Raw genomic sequence first — 26665 nt, forward strand, 5'->3', positions numbered from 1 at the left:
GTGTATATGTATGAATCTTCAGCAAATGCATTCTGAAAAATTGTCTTTGCAATACAAGAATTGTTGAAAATACAGATTAAAACTCATGGGGGGTTAGAAATTTGTCTGGGCGGTGTCGCAAAACGGGCAGTATCGAATCTGCCGCTCGTTATACGCAGCGCCTGAGATTCTGGTCCATTGTCTGCAGTGGAGCTAAATATCACACAGTGTATAACGGGTGGAGTTTTAATAGAGGATTTTAAAGTCATGAAGGGTTTAGCTGGGTGAATAGGAAAAAATTATTTCCTCTCATTCAGAAATTAGTAAGGAGCAGTCATCAAGTTATAACTGTCACTAAGAGAGTGAGGAGCGAGGTTAGCAGAACATTCTTTATACAGAGATTTTATATAGTATTGAATGCTTTGCCACAGGGAGCAGTTAAGACCAAGACCGTTGTGCCTTTTAAGGGGAGGGTAGATAAACATTTGAAACAGAGGAAGATACAGGGCCATGCGGAGCAAACAGGACAGCGGGATTAATTTCAGATTGCTCTAACAAATGGCCTCCTTCTACACTGTAAAGCTCTATAGTTCTATTGATGCTGTGCTGGGGTTAAGAGTTTTAGGTTTCTTTCAAAATGAACGAGCTAAGATGGGCCAAATGGTCTTTCTCATCCATACTTATCTTGTGATGGCGTGACATATAAAGAATGGCCACATGGGCATGATGCCACAGGGCTGCTGGCACTCATCGAATTATTACCCAGCAGGAATCCGCACTTTTAGAAGAGGGAAAAGTTGGAAATAACACTTTTTTAAATGTTAACAAGGAAAAGTTCACACCGTTTTCTCTTTTACTTATTCAGCCTCAATATGTTTTGAGTTTTAAAAAATATTTTAAAAATGTCTTAATAAAAACACTCAGATTTTATCTGTAGGGATTTTTTTTCTGTTTGAACCAGAAAAGCAGTTTTTGAAGCAATGCTTTTCACTGTACTGACTTCAAATTGGATAATTTAAATCATATGTAAAAAGACCAAAGGAAACAGATTTATTGTCAAACTGCTATTGTCTTTTATGAATGGACTTGCAAGAACTAGCTAAACTAAAGCAAGCTATTTCTAAGGTTCACTAGATTGATTCCTGGGATGAGAGGGTTGTCCTATTAAGTGAGATTGGACCTGTACTCTCTGGAGTTTAGAAGAATGCGAGGTGATTTCATTGAAACATATAAGATTCTTACAGGGATTGACAGGGTAGATGCTGAGAGGTTGTATCCCCTGGCTGGAGAGTCTAGAACTAGGGGACACAGTCTCAGGCTAAGGGGTCGGTCATTTAGGACTCAGGTGAGGAGGAATTTCTTCACTCAGAGGGTTGTGAATCTTTGAATTTCACTGCCCCAGAGAGCTGTGATTGTCAAGTCTTTGAGTGTATTCAAGGCTGATATAGATAGATTTTTGGAGTCTAGGGGAATCAAGGGATACGGATCGGGCAGGAAAGTGGAGTTGAGGTCGATGATCAGCCATGATCTTATTGAATGGCGGAGCAGCCTCAAGAGGACGTATGGCCTACACCTGCTCCTAATTCTGATGCTCTTATATACCAGTCATGCAAATATATTTATGGATTAAAAATAATCAAATCGTAATATTGTAGCATGTCGTAACTTCAGAGTTACGGGATATACAGTGTAACAAACAGCATTTGGCTTTCAGCAAGTTTTTATAGCAATGTGCAGTACTGCGCTGTATTTTAATGCTTACTGCAGTGCCACGTAAATCGTTTCTTTGATAGGTTTGGGCATTTACTGTATTTGAAAGCATGCTGTCATCAGAAATAGTTTTCCTCCCATTTCTGTTCTCCCCTTATCTCCTGAAGGAGCCAACCCTGGTCAGGATGTGGTTCCGCTGATTCTGGCAGTCTCTCGACACCACTCCCAAGTCTTCATTCCTCCAGTATCAGTGAGTGTCGGCAGGCTACTTTGTCAGAGAGGACATTGCAGCCAGGCCCAATCCTGTCCACACTCACACTTCCCAGCAGAGGTTTGGACTCCGATCAGGGCTGGGAATGTTGGCAAATCTTTTGCTGCCCTTCCACCACAAGAGAGCTGAGGCTATGTTGTAGAACCCCATAACTGTTCTGACTGAGTTTCGCTAACTCAGCACAGTACCAGGAATTTAAACTGGGATCTTATGGTCTACATGGCTCAGTATCAAACCATACAGTTAATTTCTCCACCATTAAGGCAGCTTAGTAATACTTTTTAAAATCCTATATCTTTGCCATATATACTGACACTTCAACGTGTTGGTAGCACTCTCGCCTCTGATTCAGAAGGTTGTCGGTTCAAGTCCCACTCCAGAAATCTGAGCACATAATCCAGGGTGACACTTCAGTGCAGTACTGAGGGAGTGCTGCACTGTCAGAGGTGCAGTCTTTCGGATGAGACGATAAAACTGAGGCCCTGTCTGCTCTCTCAGGTGGATGTAAAAAAATCCTATGGCACTATTTCAAAGAAGAGCAGGAGAGTTCTCCCTGGTGTTCTGGCCAATATTTATCCCTCAATCAACACCTAAAAACAGATTATCTGGTCATTATTTCACTGACGTTTGTGGAACCTTGCTGTGGGCAGATTGACTGCCCCATTTCCCTACATTACAACAGTGGCTACACTTAAATTGGCTGCAAAGCATTTTGGGATGTTCTGCGGTTGCATAGTATTTGGATAATTGAGGATCTACTGTAACTAACTTCCCAATATAAATTGTACCTAACTTCCACCAATGGTACATTTTCAGGGTTTATTTTCACTTGCAAAGTTTATATTTAAATGTGTTTGACATTTACAAATTATGTTGTGCATCTTAAACCAAAGATTCAAACTAAAATAAACAGGCCTGAAATCATCCCACAATTCTAGTGCTCAAATATTTAATATGTTCATCTGCATTCCTCTCCACTATTTCACCAGAGTCATTAAGCAATTTATTTTAAATGGGTTAACACCTCTACTAAAATAGCAGTGAGAGGAATTTCTGATAACCGAGTCTGATCATTCCATGCCAGTATCCCAGGGTGTTCTTTCAGGGCCATAATCTTTAGATTGTTTAGTACAGGTTATACATCTCCAGTCCGGGACTCTCTAATCCAGAAACATCCGTGGTTCGGCATTAGTTGGGCCTGAGGGACAGGAGGGTTTAATTTTTTTTAAGTTTTGATTGGCTGGAGCGGCTGTCAGTCAGTGAGTGTGTTCGGTGATTGGCTGGAGCGGCTGTCAGTCAGTGAGTGTGTTAGGCGATCGGCTGGAGCGGCTGTCAATCAGTGAGTGTGTGCGCGGGTGCTGAGGGAGCCGCTCACAGGCTGCCAGCACGCACACACACACACAGGAGTCCGTGCGCTGTCACTGGATACTGGTAAGCGTGACCTCCCGTGGTTCGGAAAATTCTCTGTTCCGGCACCGGTTGGGTCCCGAGGGTGCCGGACCAGAGAGGTCCAACCTGTAGTTTATTTTGCAGATTCTATGAAGACAATTTCTTTAGTTAATAATGTTTACTTATCTTTGCTTACAATCAAAACTTAATAGAAAGATGAGAGCAGAACAGAGAAGAACAAAAAGAGAAGAAACCCATAGATTTTCGATGCACAGTGAAAAAAAAGAAAGCTTATCAATGTCATTAGTGCTAGCCGTGGCTCAATGAGTAGCACTCTCGTCTCTGAGTCAGAAGGTTGTGGGTTCAGGTCTCATCCAGGGACTTGAGCACAAAAAAAATCTAGGCTGACACTCCAGTGCGGTGCTGCACTGTCGGAGGTGCCGTCTTTCAGACGAGACATTAAACCGAGGCCCCGTCTGCTCTCTCAGGTGGACGTAAAAGATCCCATGGCACTATTTTGAAGAAGAGCAGGGGAGTTATCCCCGATGTCCTGGCCAATATTTATCCCTCAATAAATATAACAAAAACAGATTATCTGGTCATTATCACATTGCTGTTTGTGGGCCCTTGCTGTGTGCATATTGGGTACCGCATTTCCCACATTACAACAGTGAATACACTCCAAAAGTACTTAATTGACTGTAAAGCGCTTTGAAACATCCAGTGGTCATGAAAGACACTATATAAATGTAAGTCCTTCAGGTCTTTCTTTTATTAAAAAATATATATTTTTTCAAATCAGAAATTTAGAAAAGTCTTTTGCGTAGATTTGCGGTCTCTTATTACATTCATTATTAGACCTCGGAGGGGGTTCATTTAACTTGGTAGGAGGGGAGTAGCCAAACAGGCATGGTCTGACTTTTACAGACAGTCTGCAGGTGTTTGCCAAGAAGCGGTCTGTTGGCTGGTACCATCTCTGTCTGATTTATGTGTGTGTGTTAAGCTTTAAATTGTTGAGTCTCTGGCTGGCTGTAGCAACAGCACCGGATGATTGGTGCATGTTTTAGCTCAGAGATTTGGCCGAGATCTGTGCCTTGGCTCCCAATCAACTCAAATTTAACACCTGTCTGAGACAATGAACGTCTTGTTAGCTGTCTGTGTTTTGGGGGTCATATTTGTACCGTTTGGAAAAGTAAAAAAAAAAGGAAAATAGGTAAAAAAAGAATTATAAGGTAACTGGCACTAAGTTTTGAGGTAAACTTCTCAGAGTGGTGGAATATCTGAAACCAGCAACAAACGAGCTGAGTGAAAGTTACAGCAGGAAAATAAACCTTCAATTATGAATGCAACAGGCAGTTTTCCTTTTGTGAATCTAAATGAGATAGATTTGAAAAGCAATTATAAGGGTATACTTTGAATCCAAGCATTTCATCATCAAATTGATATTTTAGTCACTGCATTTAGTAGAAGCTGATAGCAGTGAGGTGGAGATCAGTCCCTGGCTTTTTTCACAGGCTCACCGTGTATGAGGGAAACCCAGGGCTATATTCTGCTGTTTGCCCTGGGATGGGGAGGGGCATCATGTGGCGAATCCAACGGCACTTTTACTTTGAGAGAGTGCTTTTGATGGCAGGTGTGTGGTATTCCTGCCATTGAAAATACTCTTTACAGAATCCAACCTCTGCCTTCCAAACGCATATTTTCGTGGGCCCTGTAGGCTGGCGCTGAATTCTGTACTTCCTCTACCTGCAGGAATAAACACGCAGCGTCTATTTCACCTCTACCTGCTTCAGTATTTAAATAGCGTCATGATGGGAATGATTGTAAAGCCTGCCCTGAACTGGGCTCAAAGTACATGAGGTTACTTGTTTGGTAACATGGGGGCAGATAGATCTCTCCGAGGAGGGAGGTTTTGGAAGTTTGATGGGGTGTAGAAGATCCTCTTCCTGATTCCTAATTTTCACGTTCTCTTGTGCCTGAGCTTACGTGAGGACTAATGAATGGCAGCAGCCTTCCACATTTGATCCCGTCTCCAAAGTGTTCACAAACCGCATGGGAGATGAAATCGGGGCTAGGGGCTGGAGGCAGTGCCTTCTGCGGCAAGACATCATGGTGCTTTCAAATTCATGCACGTGTCACCACCAAAATTGCAGACGCATGCAATGTCAGGTTTCCATTCCAAAATCAGCCCTCAATGAGTCTGTACCACGAACAATGGCAGATCAGAAGGTAAATCTGGGAGAGCAGCACACAGAGGATGCAGGTGTCCTGTTGAACACTTCAATCTGCGTCAGCAAAGTTCTGTAAGACCACTTTTAATTACCATTGCTGCCTTGATTTTCCACCTCCACCCCCCCCCCCCCCCACCCCCCCGCACTCCCTTATGTTCTATGGCAGTTTGTTTGTGGTTCCCTCCCTTCCTGTTTCAAAGATGTTCACTCCTTGCTGGGATACAGTTTCACTGCCATCAGGCACCCTCCATTACTAGGCCAAGCTGCTCATTATTCATGTGTGAGTCTTGACAGTAAATGTCAACAAGTTACTTCACTGCCAAGACGGATCCTGTCCTCATCCAACATTTACACACGTGTACATCCAGCGGGGCATGCAGGGGTCACTGGATAATGATCAGGAGCAGGCCCGATGTCCCCTCCTTAACCCAGTCATGGCAGTGAGGCCAGATAGAATGAAACACTTGCACCATATTATTTCCCCAGAGTATCTCAAAGAGACTTACAACCACACCCAATGAGTTATTTTTGAAGCGCAATCATTGTTGTTACCTAAGCAAGCACAGCCGCCAATTGTGTAGTCTTTTTTGGGGGGGGCGAGTGGTTGGTTACAGGGATGGGGAATGTTGGTTAGGACATCAAGCGAACTTGCTGCTCTTCTTTGAATTGCACCATTGGATCTTTTAAGTCCACCTGAAAACAAAGAACATAAGAACATAAGAAATAGGAGCAGGAGGAGGTCCTATGGACCCTTATACCTGCTCCGCCATTTAATATGATCATGGCTGATCATCAACCTCAACTGCACCTTCCTGCACTGTCCCCATATTCCTCGATTCCCCTAAACTCCATAAATCTATCTATCTCAGCTTTGAATATATTCAGAGACTCAGCATCCACAGCCCTCTTGGGCATAGAATTCCAAAGATTCACAGTCCTCTAAATGAAGAAATTCCTCCTCGTCTATGTCTTAAATGGCCTACTACTTATCCTGAGGCTGTAATCCCTAGTTCTAGACACTCCAGCCAGGGGAAACAACCTCTCAGCATCTGCCCGGTCAATCCCCCTCAGAATCAGAAAGAGAGGCATCTTGAACAATGCAACACTTACTTAGATCATATGCTCAAGTCCTGATGGGGGGTTTGAACCAATGATCTTCTGACTCAGGGTGAGACTGCTACCAACTGAGCCGAGATGCCACTATGAGTGCTGCTGCCACTCTCGTGGCTGAGAGCAGGTTTGCAGGGATCGGGCGTGGGCCCTTGCTGATCGCCATGGCTCAGCTGCTCACTGAGGTCAATTGAGCTACGGGGGGAAGCCTCGTGTTCTTGCATTATGATCAGGATCGTTTCACTGCGCTGTTTTCATGTACAAAGGTAAGGTTTGCTGCACTTCTTCCACAAGTAGTCGGACAAAAGAGGACCTCTTGTAGAACAACTGTGGAAAAGCTTGTGAACAAGGAGCCTTGAGCCAGGAGCCCACCCTTTCGGCCAGTAAACGCAAAGCACTAAGGCAAATTTCAGTCCGTGCATCTGGGTAAAGCATGCTCTTATTTTCCATGAAATTCAGGGTGCTATTGCACATGTGCCAGCCTGGTTCTAGCTACAGACAAGCAATAGTGCTGTAAAATCTGGAGCAAACCACAAGAGCACCATTATGAGCAGGCATGAGTGAAGTTAAACAGTTTAATACGCCTTACGTGCTCCAGCACTGACATCCATTACAATTGTAACAGCAGTACCCTTACCTCCATCTCTCAATTATAAATAGAAGCCATAAACCGCACGGCCCTTATAAGCCATTTCTCGATTAGAAGTAGTCGCTAATAATGAGCTACTTGAGCCGTAGGATGTGTATCCAAAAGGCTGGCGGGGGTGATATATAACGTTCCTCAGTACCATCCAATTGCTCCAGATAACAAAGCACTTCTTAACAGGAGGCTTCAGATGTTTGATCCAAACAGTGAAAGCCAGGATTCAGTCTATTTCTCTAGTGTTACAGGTGGTGGCAGAGGGAGGAGTGCAAAAGCAGCAGTTCACAAATTCAGAGACTGCCATGCTGTGAAAAGGCAACAGTAAAAAAAAGCAGATGCCTTCCTTCAAAGCAAAAGATAAATTAGGAAGGAAGAGCAGGTGAGATATATCCCTTCCCATGCCACACATCAATTCCCAGTCGAGCGAGACGATGAATTACTCGTTGCCTGTGGCCCTGCTTCTAGACGGTCGATAAGCACCAGAGTAAATTGGCCCACCTTCCAACTTATTCTCCCGTCCTGCAGGGAATTGCTTCAGAACTGCTCAGCACCACCCTATGAAGGTGAAACTGCGAGTGGGAAGTCACTATGTGAGGAATCCTGGACATATACCCAACTCCTACCATCTACAGAACATGGTTATGCACTAACATCAGCCATCTACAGATCAGCCATGATCTAAGTGAATGGTGGAACAGGCTTGAGGGGCTGAATGGCCTCCTGCTGTTCCTGTGTAATATACTGTGCTATTCAGCTGTAGAGTGAGTGAGGTTAGTGGGTGTAATGTATTTGCTTCATGAGTTCTTGCTTAAGAATTCATAGCAACATATTGCTATTATGAACTAATTGGTTTATTAACAAAGGTTTAGCAATCACACTACGCATTACCAGTTCATCCACTAGGCTCACAACTGCATACCTCATCGTAGATGACCAGGACCCAATTAACTGGGGGGTTATGAGTCTTGTGAACATCACGTGACTGGCTAAGCCACTCACAATACAACAGCTCTACAACTCTTTTAGTTGTGAAACAAAAGAAACAATTAGTTCAAGTGCCCCCTGAATACAAGGAAGGGGGGGGGGAGGGGGAGACACTCCAAACACTTTTCAATGCCCTTTTTTTTTGTGGGTTTTTTTGGGCACTAAAACCATAAATTATACAAGTGTCCCCTGGCTAAAAGGTGGGGGACACTAAAATCGGCAATAAAAACAAATTAAACTTTAAAACATATAAAATCAAATTAAAGTTTGTTTGCCGGAGGTGATGCAACAGCTCTACAACACTTTTGGTTGGACAAAAATAAAACAGTTAAATCAAGTACCCCCCGATCTGGGGGACACTTCAAACATTTTTCAAGGTCCTTTTTTTTTGTTTTTTAGGGGTTTTTTTGTTCTTTTTTTGTGTTTTTTTTTGGGCACTAAAACCATAAATTTACAGGTGCCCCCTATAAAAGGGGAGGGGGACACTAAAATCGGCAATAAAAACAAATTAAACTTTAAAACATATAAAATCAAATTAAAATTTGGTTGCCAGGGGTGATGCAACAGCTCTACAACACTTTTGGTTGGATAAAATAAAACAGTTAAGTCAAGTGCCCCCCGATCTGGGGGACACTCCAAAAAATTTTCAAGGCACTTTCTTTTTTTTGTTTTTTGTGGTGGTTTTTTGGGCACTAAAATCATACATTTTACAAGTGCCCCCTATAAAAGCGGAGGGGGACACTAAAATCGGCAATAAAACAAATTAAACTTTAAAACATATAAAATCAAATTAAAATTTGGTTGCCGGGGGTGATGCAACAGCTCTACAAACCTGTGAGCATCCTCACAGGTGCATATATTCCAGTGGGATCATTCAATACCAATCAATCTTTCAATGTTTGTTGTACAAATCGAAATGTTTTCTCTTAGATGTGAGAGTATAGTTTGGAGAGTGCCTCGTGTCCACAGAACTGTAAATTTGTGTGTGTGGGCGAGAGAAAGAATAGAGGGAATAGATTCTTAAACCAGAGGGCAATTCTGTCAATTTATACCATAAACATTTTGGATCTGAGATTGCCTTGTGGGATACTAGTGCATAAAACCTAACGCACTTGCCTAAAATGTTTGTCTCCTCTATTTTAAGGGAGGCACTCACAAATTTATTTTAATTGGATTAATGACTACACTAAAATACTCGGGAGAGGAATTTCAGACAAATATGTCCAACAGCATAATTTCAAGGCATATGTCAATTGGCAAGAGATTAGTAAAGCAAGCACTCTACTCGGAACTCCGACACGGCAAGCGAGCCCCAGGTGGGCAGAGGAAATGTTTCAAGGACACCCTCAAAGCCTCCATGATAAAATGCAATATCCCCACCGACACCTGGGAATCCCTGGCTAAAGACCGCCCTAAGTGGAGGAAGACCATCTGGGAGGGCGCTGAGCACCTCGAGTCTTGTCGCCGAGAGCATGCAGAAAACAAGCGTAGGCAGCGGAAGGAGCGTGCGGCAAACCAGTCCCACCCACCCTTTCCTTCAACGATTGTCTGTCCCACCTGTGACAGATGTCATGTTTGTAACTACAATGTAACACCACTGTATTACTGTATACACTCAACACAGATGCACACCTTGACCACAGGGGGTGAACTTGTGGGAGACACTCCTTATCTGATCACTCAGGTATTTAAAGGGAGGCCCCGCCCAGGGTCATCACTTCTGGAGTGCTGAATAAAGAGTTAAGGTCACTGAGTGGCCTTGTTTCTGGAATGTGCCTCGTGTGGTTTCATGCTGTAGAGTAAGGACTTTACAACAGAGACTGTAATTCCCGTATTGGCCTGTACAGTCACCTGAGAACTCACTTTTAGAGTGGAAGCAAATCTTTCTCGATTTCAAGGGACTGCCTATGATGAGTAAAGCAGTTTTGTACATACACAGTTTTGTACATCTGCAGGGTGGACTTAGTCTGATGTTTATAGTGTGTTGGGCTCCGAGTAAAGGTTTAAATCCAATTTGTGGTCAATGTTGTGACTAACATAAAAAAGAAAGAAAAAACTTGCTTTAATATAGCCCTTCTCACATCATCGGGACTTACTAAAGGCCTCTCAGCAAATGAAATGGTCCTGAACTGCAGTCTCTGTTGTAATGTAGGCAAATGCAGCAGCGAAATTTGCACACAGCAAGGTCCCCCAAACAACAGTGAGATAAATGAGCAGTTAATCTAGTTTTGGTGATGTTGGTTGCGAGATAAATGTTTGGCCAAGACTGGGAGAATTCCCCTGCTCGTTTTTAAATAGTGGCATGGGATCTTTTATATCTACCTGAACAGATACTTACTTTAACATCTCATCTGAAAGATGGGAAGAGATCACTGTAGTGAAGTGATCTATCCATTGAGGAGTCCTGAACATCGGTTTTAATGTATTTATATGCAACGATGGTGTTTTTCTCATGGCGCCATCAATCGCTAACTATGGCATTTATAAATGTCCTGACTCCTTTTCATTATTCTGGCCAGCATTGATTCTTACCCCAGAAATAGATGAGTTGGCCATTCATTACCGCTGCTTGCAGACTCTTGTGCACAAAGTGCCTGCAAGAGTCACTGTACTTCAAAATAATTCAATGCACATGAAGCATTTTGAGATGTTTCTGAGATAAGGCGCTAGATAAATGCAAGATTTTCTTTCACCCTGGCTACAAAGCGTCCAGGTTGTATACGACTAAATCCAGGTTGTTTGCAATAGGCTTTCCCCTAAAATTGAAGACACAAATATGACTTGCTCTTTCATTATCATCAATGAGTCAGTCGTAATCTTGTCTGTGCCTAAAGCAATAGTTTGTGATTTCGATGCTGTTACCAAATAATCCTTTGAGATTACTACATTCTCTCATTAAAATTGTGGGTGCTGTTAAATTAGTGTCAAAAGAATTTTAACCACAAATGATGATAAAATATTTTTCATATTTCTTGGCGATTACTTCCTTCAGAATAGATGGCGCCACGAGTATATCAGTCTACAGCGACATCACCCACACAATGTCTGCAACCCACACAGTCTTGCTTAAAAGGAAAACATGTTCCTTTTGGTCTTAAAATTTTTGACATTTATCTAATACTTGGGCAGATTCTCCTGTTTCTCACCCACCCCACCGCTGGAGAGAAGCGGCAGAGTTTCCTGTCCAGGGACGTTTGCATGCCTGGACCTCCCTGGCAGGGCCTAGAGCCAGTTGTAAGGGCAGAGAAATGAGCCACAACCGCAGGCCACTCGGGGTTAACGTGTTGACCCAAGCTGTGTGTTGCGGCCTGGGAGATCGGGACTTTCTGGCCAATCTCCATCGGCATGCAAAGGGTCCCAATAATACTTCAACGTACGAACGAGCCAATATATAGCAGGGCTACGGGGAAAGGGTGGGGGAGTGGGACTAGCTGAAGTGCTCTTGCAGAGAGCTGGCACGGGCTCGATGGGCTGAATGGCCTCCTTCTGTGTTGTAACCATTCTATGGTTCTATGATATACGCTCCCCACCCCACCTGAAACCAAGTGATTTCCTGGGAGAGGCGAAAAACCAAATGAAAGCCCAGGTTAATTGGGCGGGGGGGGGCGGATCTGGGAAATTCCTCTCCGACCCACCTAGGTAACCGAAAATGGTCCAGGAGATCACTCTGGAACTGAATTCTCTGAATTAAATATTTTCTGAAAGAGGTGATGTCAGCCCCAGCCAGAAACAGGTCCCGCTCTCACTTGCAGGAATTTAGCGAATCAGCATCCACTGCACGAGACGGCAGCCTGTTCCAGAGGTCCACTCTTCTCTGGGGAATGAACCACCTCCTGACATCGAACCTAGATCTGGCCTTGCACAACTTAAAATGGTGACCCTTGGTCCTCCCTAACCTATTTATTTGGAACAACCTGTCAACTGCAACACATTCTTTGCTGTGGAGGAGGAGCTAACCAAATTAAACTCCCTTTAAGATTGTCGGCCTGCCCCCGGATCCCCGGAGACACTGCCGTCGGTGGGGGTCTGGAATAGGCCTCAGCACCGTGTTCCGTGCATGTCCCTGCCTTGGGGTGCTTGGCAAGCAGTCACACAGAGAAGGGAGGTGGGAGGCCGGAAACACGCCTACAACCTCATTCATGTCGTTCTGTTGGGCCTGTGCCCATTGCAAGTGCAGGCCAAGCTTGGTCCCTGCACGAAAGCCCCAGAAATCCTCGGGCAGTTTAAAAAGGGCCATTTAGGCTTCCATCCCTTGTAATTGAGCTTTTTTCCTGGGGAACTAGACATTTTCTGGCACAGAGGGCAGGAAAATCAGCACTACGTGCTTTAACCGGAACGCCTGACAAATGGTACAGATCGGATCAATATCCTGCTCCTAACCATGAACATATCTCGTAAATTCATTGGTTGCGAGTCATCAGATCACTTATGAGATCTAAATCATGCCGCACTGCCTGGATTTTCCAAGTGGTGTTATTTAAACTCCAGCTTAAGCCTATATATTTTAAACCGTGACATTAAAATAATGTTGTGCGCTCCACTTCCCTTTGGGACGGGTTCGGGAGCGCTACATGGCTTCCCCGAGACGGTGTGCCGGGTGCAGGATGGTGGCCCGGACCCCGAGAAAGGAGCGGCGATTGGCCCGTCCAGTGAGTTGGGAAGAAACAAAAGATGGTGGCACGCGGCGCAGCGAACCTCCCCTTTAAGCTTCCACCGCAATGGGTCACCGGCCCGGTTCACGGTCTGCGAGGCTGGTGTGGTTCTCGGCTGGTGCGGGCATTGGCCACGGCAGCCTCACGGGGCGCGAGCCAATTTCTGCTGCGAGGCAAAAAGGGGTCGCCACGCACGGTGATGACGTCATCGCTGGAGGCGCGGGGGCGCTACCAGCGGGGGAGCGGCACTACCGTGTTCGCCCCTCCGCTAACTCCCGCGCAATTTCATGGGTGCCAGGAACCCCACCCCCGGCAGGCGAAAACACTTTTGCGCCCCCCCCGGAGGCTCTAACGGGAGGTGCAGAACAGGGGAATTTCGGCCCCATATTTTTTCAATCCATATTTAGCTTCCAAACACAGACCATAAGTAGACTCCGTTCGCACCGCTGTATCAGCAGAAGTGTACAAGTACCAACTTCAACACGTTGCCACTCCTTCTGAGGAGTCGATTTGGCTGCAGCATTTAGGTGGCATGGTTAACTGTATCTAGTCTCCTCATTCCTGCTCCACTTACTGGTGAATCTGCTTAGACTACCACTCTGTGATTGGCCGTGTCTGGCAGATTGTAGGAAACGTTCCTTTTGTTAACACTGTCAGCTCAGAGGCAGTTTGTGTTAGTTGACAGCAGTAAATCGCACTCTTGCTTGGATAGAATAAAAATACATATGTTCATAAAGTAAAAACAAACCTGCCGTCCGTACTTCCGAAAAACGCATGTCTGGAAAAAACAAAGCATCAAGAGATTTTTTTTAGTGCTCCATGAAACGGTTAAAGAACATTAGAATAAATGTGGCCGACAACAAGAGTGGAAGGCTCAGGACCCCTGGCTCTCCCGATCTTTTTAGCTCATCCTCTTAACGTTTCAAGAACTGAGCCCCTTTGATGCAGGGTTGTACATATTCTGAGTCTCTGCTGCTTATCTTCAGGGCAAACTGTTACAATATTGCGTGTGACTCCTGTACGTCTTTGGCGGGACTCTTGAGAATTTAGGTTGAGAGTCAAAATCCTGTCCTTTTGGCAACCAGAAGCTCTGATTGATGTATTTTGGTGTACACTCTGTACATTTGGCACAAGATTAATTCAGCATGCCAGTGTATTTGAACAGAGCTCTGATAAGAGGCAATATTAGGAGGGATCATATATAGATAGATGGACAGATATTCTCAGACAGCTCATGAGAATGTTTTTTTTGTGTTTGTTCAGCCATTCTGTATGCCAGAGTCTAGGTGTGGTACTTTACTGGATTACAAGCATTAAATTGTTCGCCCCCGAGCAGATTTATATATATATTTTGGCAACATATGTGGTGTTTTTTTTTACATTTTTAGTATTCTTTGCTTGGACGAGCATAGTGTCTTCATATAAAGTGACAGGGTTCAGTGTAGACTGCAAATGTGCATTGTAGTTAAGGGATTGTGTACTTCATCCGCCATTTAGGTGTGAGCCAAAGGGTGAGAGCAACCAGCCCAAAGCTATTCATTCAGCTAGAGACTCTGGCCTAGAAATTCGAAGGCTCCACACCTGTGCTCTGTGCACTAAGCCAGCGCCTTGGCCTCCAATATGGCGGGCAGGAAACGAAAGCTTCTTAGAAGCCCGCCATATTGGTATAGGCAAAAAAAATAGGTATCCAGTGCTTGCACCTGAAACAGGTGCTAGGCTCTTTGTATTTGCACATAAGAGGTCTCAGGCCAGTGTGAGGCCCTCTTCTGCAATATTGGTTTGCCCTGAGGCAGACGGTACCAGCACCAGCGGCATTCAGGAAAATATGTGGCCCTTAAAGGGGCCGCTGCAGCCACCAAAAGTACTCACCTTAATTTGGAACCGCCCGCCCTCCCCCGCCGATTAGGATCTTGACCCTGCCCCCATGATCACAGCCGCCAGCACCCTCCCCGATCCCAGGCACCAGTACCCTTCCTCCCTATCGTTCCCCTCTCCTGGTTCCCCTATAAGTACCTAACTGGGGGCCACTGCCGGCAACGCAGTGGCCTGATTTTTGAGGCTTATTTCTCCGGCGAGCTGCCTGAGGATGCCCCATTAGATGTCCACAGCTCACCGGTTCGATGATGATGAGGCCCCGAGGCCCAATATTAGGTGCGCCTCCGGCCTATCCAGTCGTGCACCGGGATCGTTCGCTGCGTCCCCGTGGTGCCTGTTTTTGGCGCAAACAAATTTCTCCCCCCCCTCTGTCTCCACTAACAAGGTTTCATTGCTATTTTTACAAATAGTGCAGGGCAATGTTCCCTGAAATTTGATGTGCGGGCCATTCCAATTCTGTACACTCGCGGTTTTTACAATGCAAAAGCCGGCGAGCACCCTGCGCGGGACCTCATAGACACTGTGCATCCACGTGGCCGCACATCTGTGAGGGAACATTGGTGCAGGGTGATAGAAGTGTCATTAAATTGACTTTCCGCTAAGCCCACGTCGAATTCATCCCTCCCTCCCTTGGTCGCTTTCAGCTGGGTGAAATTAACAGTCAGTCCTACTGCTGCCTGGGATAACTCGATCTAATCAGTGCCGTGTGGAATGTGTGAGGCTCTTGCAATGGAATTGATGAGCTTACCTCATGCAGGTGGTCCTTGACTGAAATGCATCAACCGGAACACCGCGTGTTCCTTATGTAACTTCTAAAAATAACAAGGGCAGCAGACCTTTCCAAATGTCATACACAAAAACCTCGATGTTTTCTCTTATGGTTGCTGCCATTCCTATGTTAGAATTCAAGTAGATTATGTCCCTTGATTTTCTTTCTACAAAGTGTCTGCTGAAGTTTCAGTTGTAAAACAAGCCAATACTTTTGTGTTTTCCCCTCCTTCCACCCCCACCCTTGCCCCTCTCTTCACAGATACCAGGCACATACAGCCTTCTCCGCCGTGGACCTATGACCAGTCGTACCCCTACCTTGGGCAGATCTCAACACCCTCTGTTCATCCTGCGACACCCATCTCCCCCGGCCGAGCCAGTGGGATGCCGACAATCACAGCAGAAATTTCCAGCAGGCTTTCAGGTGAGCAGCAAGTCCTCGGAGATTAAACTGTTGGGGGGAAAAAAGCACAGAAGTTACAAATGTTCTGGGCAAGGTTGCCCCCATGAGCTTACTGCAGGTAGTGCAGGTTGCATATTAAATCGGAGTGACGGCTGGCTAATGTACACCAGATTAAATGTGTGTACTTATTTAGAAAAGCACTGAGGTACTTTACTCACTCAGACTACCCTAATGAGCTCTGATGATCATGACACATTTCAATATGTACCTATTATAATGTTTATGCTGGAGCTCCAGTAAAACAAATTAGTATCTTAATGATAAACTAAATTTAAAAGGCCTCAGAGTAGTCATTAAGTCTGAAACCGGCTTTGATAAATAAATAATTAAAGGAGTTGAAATCCATCTTCGTGAGGAACAGGAGAAAGCTATTTTTCTCCTTAGTTGACAATCTACTAACAAAATGATTGTGCCGCGCAGATTTTAATTGTGTGACTGCTGAGAATGCTAAGGGGCGATATTGCCCCTTTTTTAAAGCCCCGTTAGTGCCTCCAGGGAGGCACTAACAGGGGCAGGAGAGACATTTTGCCCAGGGGAGGGGGGGGGGGGGCGCTACCGGCTCCCGGGAAGTTACCCGGGGGTTTGTGGAGGCATTGCCATGGCAGCGCCGCTCCCTGCAGTTAGTGCCCCAGGCCACCGCCCAACCGGCACTGACATCATCACAGTCCACGATGACCCCTTACTGCCCCGCAGGCTGCGACACTGGCGCGAGTGGATGTCAACACCAGCTCCGCGGGTCGCTACTCAGTCGTGTCCCAGAACCCACCCTGAAAGAAAGTGGGGAGCCGCGATTGCGCTCCACTTCCTTTGAGGGGCAGTAATCCCAATTCAGCGGGAGCGGGACTTCTACGCCAGGCACAGGAAGTCCCGGCCCCAGCTTGTTACTGCCCCCAATCGGGGCGCAGGGCAATTTCACCTCCTACATCTGGAGCAGCTTATCAATAACGGAGGAAAATAATTGGCAGCAGAATTTCATCCCTTATTAGATCAGTAACCGCAAAGAGCTGCTAAAATTTGGATCCTTCGTGTCTTAGTTTGTTAAAAAGCCTAAACAGGATTTATCACATGCAGGATGTTGAACAGATGTGCCAGTAAGGTGTGGGGCAGATGCTTCAAAAGTCAAGTGTTTGAGGGCAGGTCGAGTCTGTGAAGAAGATTTCTGCACTGGAGGTTATGTGTGCTCTCAGGATTGCTGTCATTGATGTAATTGAATATTCAGCCTTTAATGGAACTATTCTGGGGCCATTGTGAATTTAAAAAATGAAAGGGCTGAGTAGATGGGAATTTGTATCTTTAATTTCGGTGAGATCCCAATCTCAGTTAAGTAAATAAAATGCAGGGAAAGAAAGCCAGCCAATGAGAACAACAACAACTTGCATTTGTATAGCACCTTTTAACATAGAAAATTGTCCCACGGCACTCTGCAGCGGCCTAATCAGACAGAAATGGACACCATGCTAAAGAAGGAGATATTAGGAGGTGTGGTTAAAAGCTTGGTTTAGGAGATGGGTTTTAAGGAGGGCTTAAAGGAGGTGGAGAGATGGAAGGGTTTAGGGAGGAATTCCAGAGTGTGCGGCCTAGACGACTGAAGGGATGGCCACCAGTGGTGAGACAGTAAAACGCATGAGGCCAGAGGCGGAGTAGTCTGGGGAGGGTGGTTGTAGGTCTGAAGGAAGTGACAGAGATAGGAAGGGACAAAGCCATGCAGGGGTTTAAATTGGAGCCCTTGAGGGACCAGAAGCCAATGGAGATTAGCAAAGTCCAGAGTGATGGGTGAGCAGGACTTGTTGCAGGATAGGATACAGGCCGCAGAGGGAAGTTTGCAGAACATGGAGGATAGAAGGGCAGCCAGGAGATCATTGGAATAGTTGATTGTGAGGGTGACAAAGGCATGGATGAGAGTTTCAGCAGCAGATAGGCTGAGGCACGGGCAATGGAAGTTGGTGGTTTCTGTGATGGGGTACATGGGATCGGTAGCAAACCCGAGACAGCGGCCAGGGATAGGGTGGAATCGGTGGCTAGGATAGCATTTGTGTTGGGATATGAAAGACAATGGCTTCAGTCTTCCCAGTGGTTAACTGGTGGAATTGCAGCTCATAAAAAATCAAATATCAGGTCAATAGTCTGACAGCACAGAGACAGTAGGGGCTGGGTGAGGTGGCGGAGTGCTAAAGCTAGTTGTCATCCATATACTTGTGGAAGCTGACCCTATGTCTTTGGATGGTTCTGCCAAGGGGCAGCACGTAGATGAGGAAGAGGTGAAGTCCTTGCGGGGAACTCCAGTTAGGTAATGCTGCAGGGCACGAAAAAGAGGCCATTGCTGGAGATGCTCTGGCTACAACAGGACAGGTAAGAGTCAAACCAAGGGAGCGCCATCCTACTGAGCTGGACAACAAAGGAAAGGCGTTGGAGGAGGATAGTGTGGTCGACCATTTCAGAAGCTGTTTAGAGGATGAAGAGTAAAAATGCACCATGGTAACAGGCAAAGATTTTGTCAACATCTTAAGCCTCGCAGTGTGTGGTGGCTGACTCCAAAGGGAGGCGACTTAATTGGTCAAGAAATATTGTACTCAGCCCCTATCTATAGGCCTCTTTCAAAAGCACACGGACTCCCCAGCCAAAGGAGAATTAATCTAGCTGCTGTCAGACTACAGGCAGCAGTGCTCCAAATCCAGGCACTAAGAGATGTACAAGAGCAACGTGTAGTGAGTCATTCTCCCGTGTTTCTCCCGCCATACCTTTGCCACCTCCGGTCTCAACTATTCATAAGAACACATAGCATAACAAATAGGAGCAGGAGAAGGCCATATTTGGCCCCTCGAGCCTGCTCTGCCATTCAATAAGATCATGGCTGATCTGATCTTGGCCTCAACTCCACTTCCCTGCATTCTCCCCATAACCCTTCACTCCCTTTTCGTTCAAAAATTTGTCCAACTCCACCTTAAATATATTCAATGACCCAACCTCCACAGCTCTCTGGGGCAGAGAATTCCAAAGATTCACAACCCTCTGAGAGAAGAACTTCCTCATCAATTCTGGGCAGGGATGTGGAACTGAGTCCATGATCAGATCAGCCATGATCTTATTAAATGGCGGAGTAGGCTCAAAGGGCCAAATGGCCTACTTCTGCTCCTATTCCTTATGTTCTTATGTTCATCTCTGAACTGCCTCCAATGCAAGTATATTCCTCAGTTCAACCCAAACAGTTCATCACAGCTTGGGGACAAGTCCCCTTCATAAAGTGGACAATCTCAAGAATTTATCGAGCCAAGAGTTGTAAGATCATTTTCAAAGTTAGCCATTGGTAGGAAACTAACAGTTTTAAAGGAATGGTGCACCTACAGATCAGAGTTCGATCCGTGAAATAAGAGACAAGAAAATCAAGAATAGGGTCTTTTCCCAAGGGAAAAGTAATTCTCATCGATAGCTGAGACTTTGCGCAGGCCCAGAAGAGATGCTTATATTTCAGACAATCTTCACTTTTATTACCAATTGTCATTCAAAGATAAAGCCAAGATTCATTAAAGTCTGAAACAGTCTGCTAGACACTGTTGTAGAAGTCATAACTTGACTCGTTTCACTGTGTCTGTTTCAACAGTCTGGCTGCTTTAACAAAGCCGCCACACCTTGTCTGACAGACATCTCCAGGACTTGTCACCTGTGAAAAAAACATTTTCACCTTCCTGCCAAATCATAGTTACGGCAGATCATATTAATCTGAGTCATACTGGAAATTCTGTCCAACTGGCTGCTTAAAAAAAAACAGCCTCTAGTCCTTTGAGTGCAGGTAAACCAGTGCGAGTTATGTAGATCGGTGCAAGTTGATCTCTGTCAAACGTTGAGAGAATTCCTCTTCAAAAAGGTGCAGAGCTCACTGAGGATCCAGCTGGAATGAGCGCTGTCTTCGCCAGAGCTGTAAACAAGTGCAGGTAGCCCATGCTAGCAAACAACCGTGTACTGTCCAGAAACACTCGGATGGAGAATGACAAACCACACATTAACAACATGTATTTTAGATTCATTTACACTGCAATGTAGGTTAGAACAGCTCTTCATTTGTTAGTTGCCGGGCCTGGCTAGAAGGGTTTATTTGGAATTTAGCATCAGATTCTCACACACACACATGCGGACCTCTTACCTGATTGCTCCGTTTCATAGTGCAGTCAATTGTCCCAAAATCACACTGTCAGCGTGGCAATGTAAACTTTGAAAATATTGCAAATACACAAAGTGGCTCAGCCAGTTGAATCACTTTCTACCTCAGTGCATTGTTAACAACGAACTAAACTGAAAATGTGTACCTGACTTAACCCTTTGCAGACTGGAGTAGCAAAAGCTAAACTTTACCTAGATCACAGTATGATTATTTTAATGGAGAGGAGGAGAAAAGGTAATGGGTTGCTTGTAAAATGCAGTGACTTTAGCAATGTCTGCATTAGAATGTAGTTTGAGCAACCTACAATTCTCCTTCTACATAGTGCACGGTAGACTAGTGACTATTGGATATGATCACGTAGTGACTATTAGGCTTTTTAAAAATATTTGTTCCAGGATGTGGGCATCGCTGGCAAGGCCAGCATTTATTGCCCATCCCTAATTGCCCTTGAGAAGGTGGTGGTGAGCCGCCTCCTTGAACCACTGCAGTCTGTGTGGTGAAGGTACTCCCACAGTGCTGTTAGGGAGGGAGTTCCGGGATTTTGACCCAGTGACAATGAAGGAACAGCGATATATTTCCAAGTCAGGATGGTGTGTAACTTGGAGGGGAACGTGGAGGTGGTGGTGCTCCCATGCGCCTGCTGCCCTTGTCTTTCTAGGTGGTAGAGATTGCGGGTTTGAGGGGTGCTACCGAAAAGCCGTGGCGAGTTGCTGCAGTGCATCTTATAGATGGTACACACTGCACCCACGGTGCGCTGGTGATGGAGGGAGTGAATGTTGTAGGTGGTGGATGGAGTCCCAATCAAGCGAGCTGCTTTGTCCTGGATGGTGTCGAGCTTCTTGAGTGTTGTTGGAGCTGCACTCATCCAGGCAAGTGGAGAGTATTCCATCACATTCCTGACTTGTGCCTTGTAGATGGTGGAAAGGCTTTGGGGAGTCAGGAGGTGAGACACTCGCCGCAGAATACCCAGCCGATGACCTGCTCTTGTTGTCACAGTATTTATGTGGCTGGTCCAGTTAAGTTTCTGGTCAATAGTGACCCCCAGGATGTTGATGGTCACATAGTGACTATTGATATATGGTAGCATGTGGTTATTGTAGTTGACGAGCAAACCAGAATTCTGTCATTCAATAGATTCTGGTAATTTGTGGGCTGACGGCAAAAAAAATAACGCTGAAAACTACCAGAAAGTAGTCAAATTCCAATGTTTCACTAATTCCTATATGGTCTGTCCTAAATGAGATTCTCATCCCACATTACAGGCAAATAGGGATGGCCCATAAATACTACCTTGTCAGTGTGGCCCACGTCCCTAGAACAATTAAAAATATAGCCACAGCCTCAGCCAGGCTGAGGGTGATAAAGTGTGAGTGCACAATATTCACCAGCAGTCAGCAGGAGCATTTGTCACTTAGATTGGGCACTGGGCATGGCATGAGGAGCGCTGCAGGAGGATTTTATCTTTAGATCACACTGTGCAATATTAGCTAAGAATGCTTTTGAATTAAACTCCTTTGTCCACTAATTTAACAAAACCCATAACATTGTTAAGCTAACAGGGGGGGGAAGGAGGGTATTTCGCCCCCAAATATATTAACATGCCAGCTACTAATATATATTTCAATATCAATCTCTTTGTACTTTTCTGCTTAATAATAAATATTAGAAATGCAGAGAAAATCCTTAATCCTTGCTCAAGAGAAAACGTTTGCAAACTGAATAAAGGTATTGGAGACTCAGGAGAGTTAAGCAAGTTCTTTGTTGTACCACAGCTGACTCTGAGAGAAAGCAAACTGAACAGCTGATCTGTATGCGTTATGCTGCTATAACAGGTTGGGATTTGTTTAGAGAAGTAAACAGCACCATTAAAATCTTGCAGGCCTTTGCTCTTGCCTGTCCTTATTTCAGAGAATTTCTGGCATGAGTGCAGCACATTGAGAAAATAAAACTACAGGCTTTTTGGTTTGATTTGGTCTATTTCTTTAAAGGTTTTCTGCTGTAGTTATTCAGCGTCCATTTATTCCAAATACGAGCAATCTTAAACATAAGATTGAACTCTCAAAGACATTTAAGGACAACTCGCCTCAGACACAGATAGCTGTTGGTGTAGGTTAAATGTTACTCAGTGTTATGGGATCTGAAATAAAATACTGTATAGGAACCCAGAGAGTTATTTTCCTTAGTCACACCTGTGCAGTCAGGGGTAGGGGCGGGGGAAATCTGTGTGTGCTGGTTTGTCTGATTGAGCATCTGATTTCAATTCTGCCCTTGTGTGCATTATCCACTGTGGACGAAGTGGTCCTCACATTCAAATCGCTCCCATGCATGGTTTGGCTGTCTATAGTCACAAATGATCCACTCTCTACCCCACCAGAGTCAGCTGTAAAATGTTCACACTTGATGGTATTTAGTAGGTTTGGTCAAGGAGAAACAAATCTCTACCATGGTTTTTCTTAGCAACATTTCAACCTGCTCTTCTTTTAAAGTAATTCCCCATTAATTTTCCTTGGTCTCGTGCCACCGCATGCCATTTGGTTCCGTGTACATGACTGGATCACCTGCCCGTGGGACTCTGCCCTAACAGAAGTCCAGCATTGTCTCCCCGTTGATTTTCCCTTGTCGTGCAATGGAAAACACCTGACCTCTGTTGCCCTTTACTCTGGCAGTGATATGACCGAGGTAGGGGACATCAGTCGTGGAATCACATGCATGAACCTACGCTAGTGCACTGCGGTGCTGTGCTGTCCTGTCCATTGCACATTTTCAATAATCAGAATCCATAAGAGAGCATGAGCGCAGTGGTGGATCAGACCTGCATGTCTGGATAACTCGTCGGCAATTCTTGGTCACATAGCCATTGCTTATTCCAGTGCTGAGTGATTAGTTGCAACATTTTTTCATTCTTGCACCTTATGAGAATGTTTTGAGACCTTAGAAGGTTAACCCGTGTATGTTGATGATGGCTGCAAGAAGCTATTTACATCAAATAGCAGGAAGACTACCACAGTTAGGTCTCAGGCGCGGTGAATGTATGATTGTCAGCGGTGAACTAACTGGGTCTATATTTCCTTGCAGGTGCCTCTGAGCTCACAGCATTTGGAGACCCAAGGATGGGCATCGACCGTCAATTCTCGGGCCTTCCTTCTCTCTCTGATGGCCGCTTCCCAGATCCTCGAATGCACTACCCAGGAGCTTTTGCATACACGCCCACTCCAGTCACTACTGGCATCGGCATTGGCATGTCTGCTATGACAACTGCAGCGCGCTACCACACCTATCTTCCCCCCCCTTACCCAGGCTCTGCCCAGGGTCAAGCTGGACCCTTCCAGACCAGCTCCTCTCCTTACCATCTATACTACGGTGCCTCCGCTGGGTCCTACCAGTTTTCTATGATGACAGGGGGAGACCGCTCACCGCCCCGGATTCTACCACCCTGCACTAATGCATCAACAGGATCCAGCCTACTCAACCCAAACCTTCCCAATCAAAGCGACGTGGTGGACGCAGATGGTAGCCATAGCAACTCTCCAACAAACATGAGCACCACGGGAAGACTTGAGGAAGCAGTGTGGCGGCCATATTGACTATGACGCATCTTCAACTCAAATCAGAAAGTCTAGCGATCCCTTCATCAATGACAAAGCAAAGTGCAAGATTCTCATTCGATTCGGGAACACTGGTGACACTGCGAAAGCCTTGATCAGGATCATTCGGTATGAAAGAAAAATACTGCATTTGTTTGGTTACCCTTTGCCAAATTCGTGCAGTCAAACAAAGCTTTTGTCCGTCCTTTAAGGTTCACCTGCGATGTTTTGCATCTACTGGCATTTGCCTCGCACCTTACCTTGTATGAAGCAAAGCAGTTTTTTTGTCTTTTTTTTTGCCTGATTTGCATTTTCCGTCCTGCTGTTGACATTGAGAAAATAAACTGATGTTGTTGCCTTCAGATCGAAAGGAAATAGCCAGCTTACCTTTTTGTCTGTCACTGTTTTCCTTTCTCATAAAGTTACAGCTCCAGTTTTCCGTTGAATTGACTACTGTGCAGCCAGTAATGCAAGCAGGGCAGATAGTTTTTTTTTAACGTTGAATTGCCTTTTTGATTAAAATAAAAAGCCAAAAAAAGAGGCAGAAAACACTCTTGCAACCGAAATGGGACAAATTTGCATAGCCACAAATATATGCAGCAAAGCTTGACGTTATTTTGTGCTTCATTTCGACATTGGTGTTAGTTACTTAACTTTTCTACTGGCACATCACATTCAGACCGGTAGCGATTGCCTGAAATGCACCAGGTTCATTAACATTAAAAATGTATTTTTATATGTTTTCCAAGCGTCTTTTTTAAAAATGAAATGATGGCTGCCTCCCCCTGGGAGAGCGTGGACAGATATCCAGCCCACACTGTGTCTTTAGCAACTCACTGGTTGTGAGAGAGGGCGGGGTTTCCATCCTTGAGGCGAGCTTGAAGCAGTCCCCGCCCAGACACACTGTAGAATACAACGAGAATCATATGCACATCTTCCCCATTTTCTGAGAGCGGTTGTTCTGTGCCCATTTGGTACAGAACAAATGATCACAGTGACACCGACAATGGAGGAAAGTACATTGGTGCACTCGAGAGCTTTAAATCTTGCACATGCGTTGGGTGGATTTGGCAGTATGGAATTGTAAAGTGGGTTGATGCAGAATGAAGAGGCGTTGGAGTTGGCCCTTATGTCAGTTGGTTTCCGTCCTCCTTCCACACTCAGATGTTTGCCTCCCAAGGAGACATCTCACGCATCTAAACTTTGTTTGCCCCAGCAGCCAGTGGCTGTTAATAGTGCTGGTAGAGACGAGTAAGTAGCATTTTCAGGTGGTCGCCAGTTGGCACTTAAACCACAGTGGGCCCGTTAAGCTTTGCAAACATATATTTGAACGAAGAAAGATGGTCAGCCAACACTGCGATATCAAAATGGCTCCAGACGTGTCAGGCACCAGAGGAAGACAGGTGCGGGGGCATTAAATCTCAGATCCACCCGCGTCTTGCTCTGGTCACTGGACCCAATTGCCAACAAGTCGTGGCTTTTATAGTAATTGGTTGAATGTTATTTAATTTACATTGTGAATTTATTATTTCATTTGCTGGTCAACACAAAAGATCATGGGAAAGCAGGACTTTAAATCAGTGTTTCAAAGACTGGGACATGATTCAAATGAGGAAGGTCTAGGGCTGCAGGCAGCAAAACAGCTGGATTTGTTATTTAAACCTTTGGTTTCCAAGAGTTCCTTATTGATTCTTTAAAACAATATATAAGGGGCATATATGTCTATTTGCTACCTTACAATATTAAGATATGTCAGCTGTCTTAAATATGTATGCAGTGTGTTGACAAAAGACTGGATAATTTACGTGATTCTGATAAGCTGAAAATGTTATCAGTTTCTTGAGTCAAGCTCATTATTGTATCTATATTTGTAAATAAGCAAGAGTTTTTGTTTCTCAAAAGAAATCTTCCAGCTAGTCGTTGCTAGTAATTGTACAGACACCACTCCGCTTCAGACTTATTGTTTTCCAGAGACTTTTTTTTGTCAAACAACTTCTCAATTGCATTCGCAAAAAGTTTTTGTTGCTGTTTTTTCAAACCTAGATGTTGTAGGTGTAAAGTTACACGCATTAAGAAAGCACTTCCTGTTCACTGCAACCCAGCTATTAGACGCCTTCTTTTCAGTACAGCAGATAACTCTCGCGGTGAATGGTATCCAGAGCGGCTGGACTGCTGCAGGTTTTCTGATGAACATATTGACATTCATACTCTTTGTACCAAAGTTTGTTGAACAATTTCATAGTTATATTGTGGCTGGCTAATAAATTAGTTTGTTGGACAAATATTGACTTGCATCCGTTTATTATCCTTATGGTACTTGATTTCCACCTTTCTCTCCCCCCACCCCTTCCCCTCCACCCTCTCTCCTTCCCCCCACCCTCTCCCCCCACCCCTTCCCCTCCACCCTCCACATTCTCTCCTTCCCTCGACCCTAACCTCCTCTTCCCCCTCTACCCTTCCCCTCTTCACTCTCCCCTTCCCCTTCTCCCTCCACACTCTCCCTTCCCCCTCCACACTCTCTCCCCTTCCCCCTCCACACTCTCTCCCCTTCCCCCTCCACACTCCTCTCTCCCTCTCCCCTTCCCCTCTTCACTCTCCCCTTCCCCTCTCCCCTTTCTCTCCCCTTCCCCTCCACACTCCCCTTCCCCTCCACACTCTCTCCCCTTCCCCTCCACACTCCTCTCTCCCCTTCCCCTCCTCCCTTCCTATTCTTCCCCTGCCCCACCTCCCTCCACCCTCTCCCCTACCCCATTTCCCTTTCCTTCTCACCTCCCCCACCCCCTCTCCCCCTCATTTTCTCCCTCCAATATTTCCCCCCCCTCTTATCTTCCCCCTCTCCCTCCACCCTTT

At 45.3% G+C, this 26665-nt stretch overlaps 1 protein-coding gene across 5 annotated transcripts in view; it reads left to right on the forward strand.

Annotated features, from left to right (window-relative positions):
• The window catches only part of runx1 (RUNX family transcription factor 1), a 231626-nt gene extending 205529 nt beyond the window's left edge, over positions 1-26097 (forward strand). For all 5 annotated transcript variants that reach the window (XM_070893788.1, XM_070893789.1, XM_070893791.1 and 2 more), the window contains 2 exons: positions 15875-16036; positions 23307-26097. In XM_070893788.1, coding sequence (XP_070749889.1) covers positions 15875-16036; positions 23307-23815 — 671 coding nt within the window. In that variant the 3' untranslated portion in view covers positions 23816-26097. The remainder of the gene's footprint in view (positions 1-15874; positions 16037-23306) is intronic.
• The last annotated feature ends 568 nt before the right edge of the window (positions 26098-26665 follow it).

The sequence above is a fragment of the Pristiophorus japonicus genome, chromosome 11 (genome assembly GCF_044704955.1).
Source record: "Pristiophorus japonicus isolate sPriJap1 chromosome 11, sPriJap1.hap1, whole genome shotgun sequence".
NCBI lineage: Eukaryota > Metazoa > Chordata > Chondrichthyes > Pristiophoridae > Pristiophorus > Pristiophorus japonicus.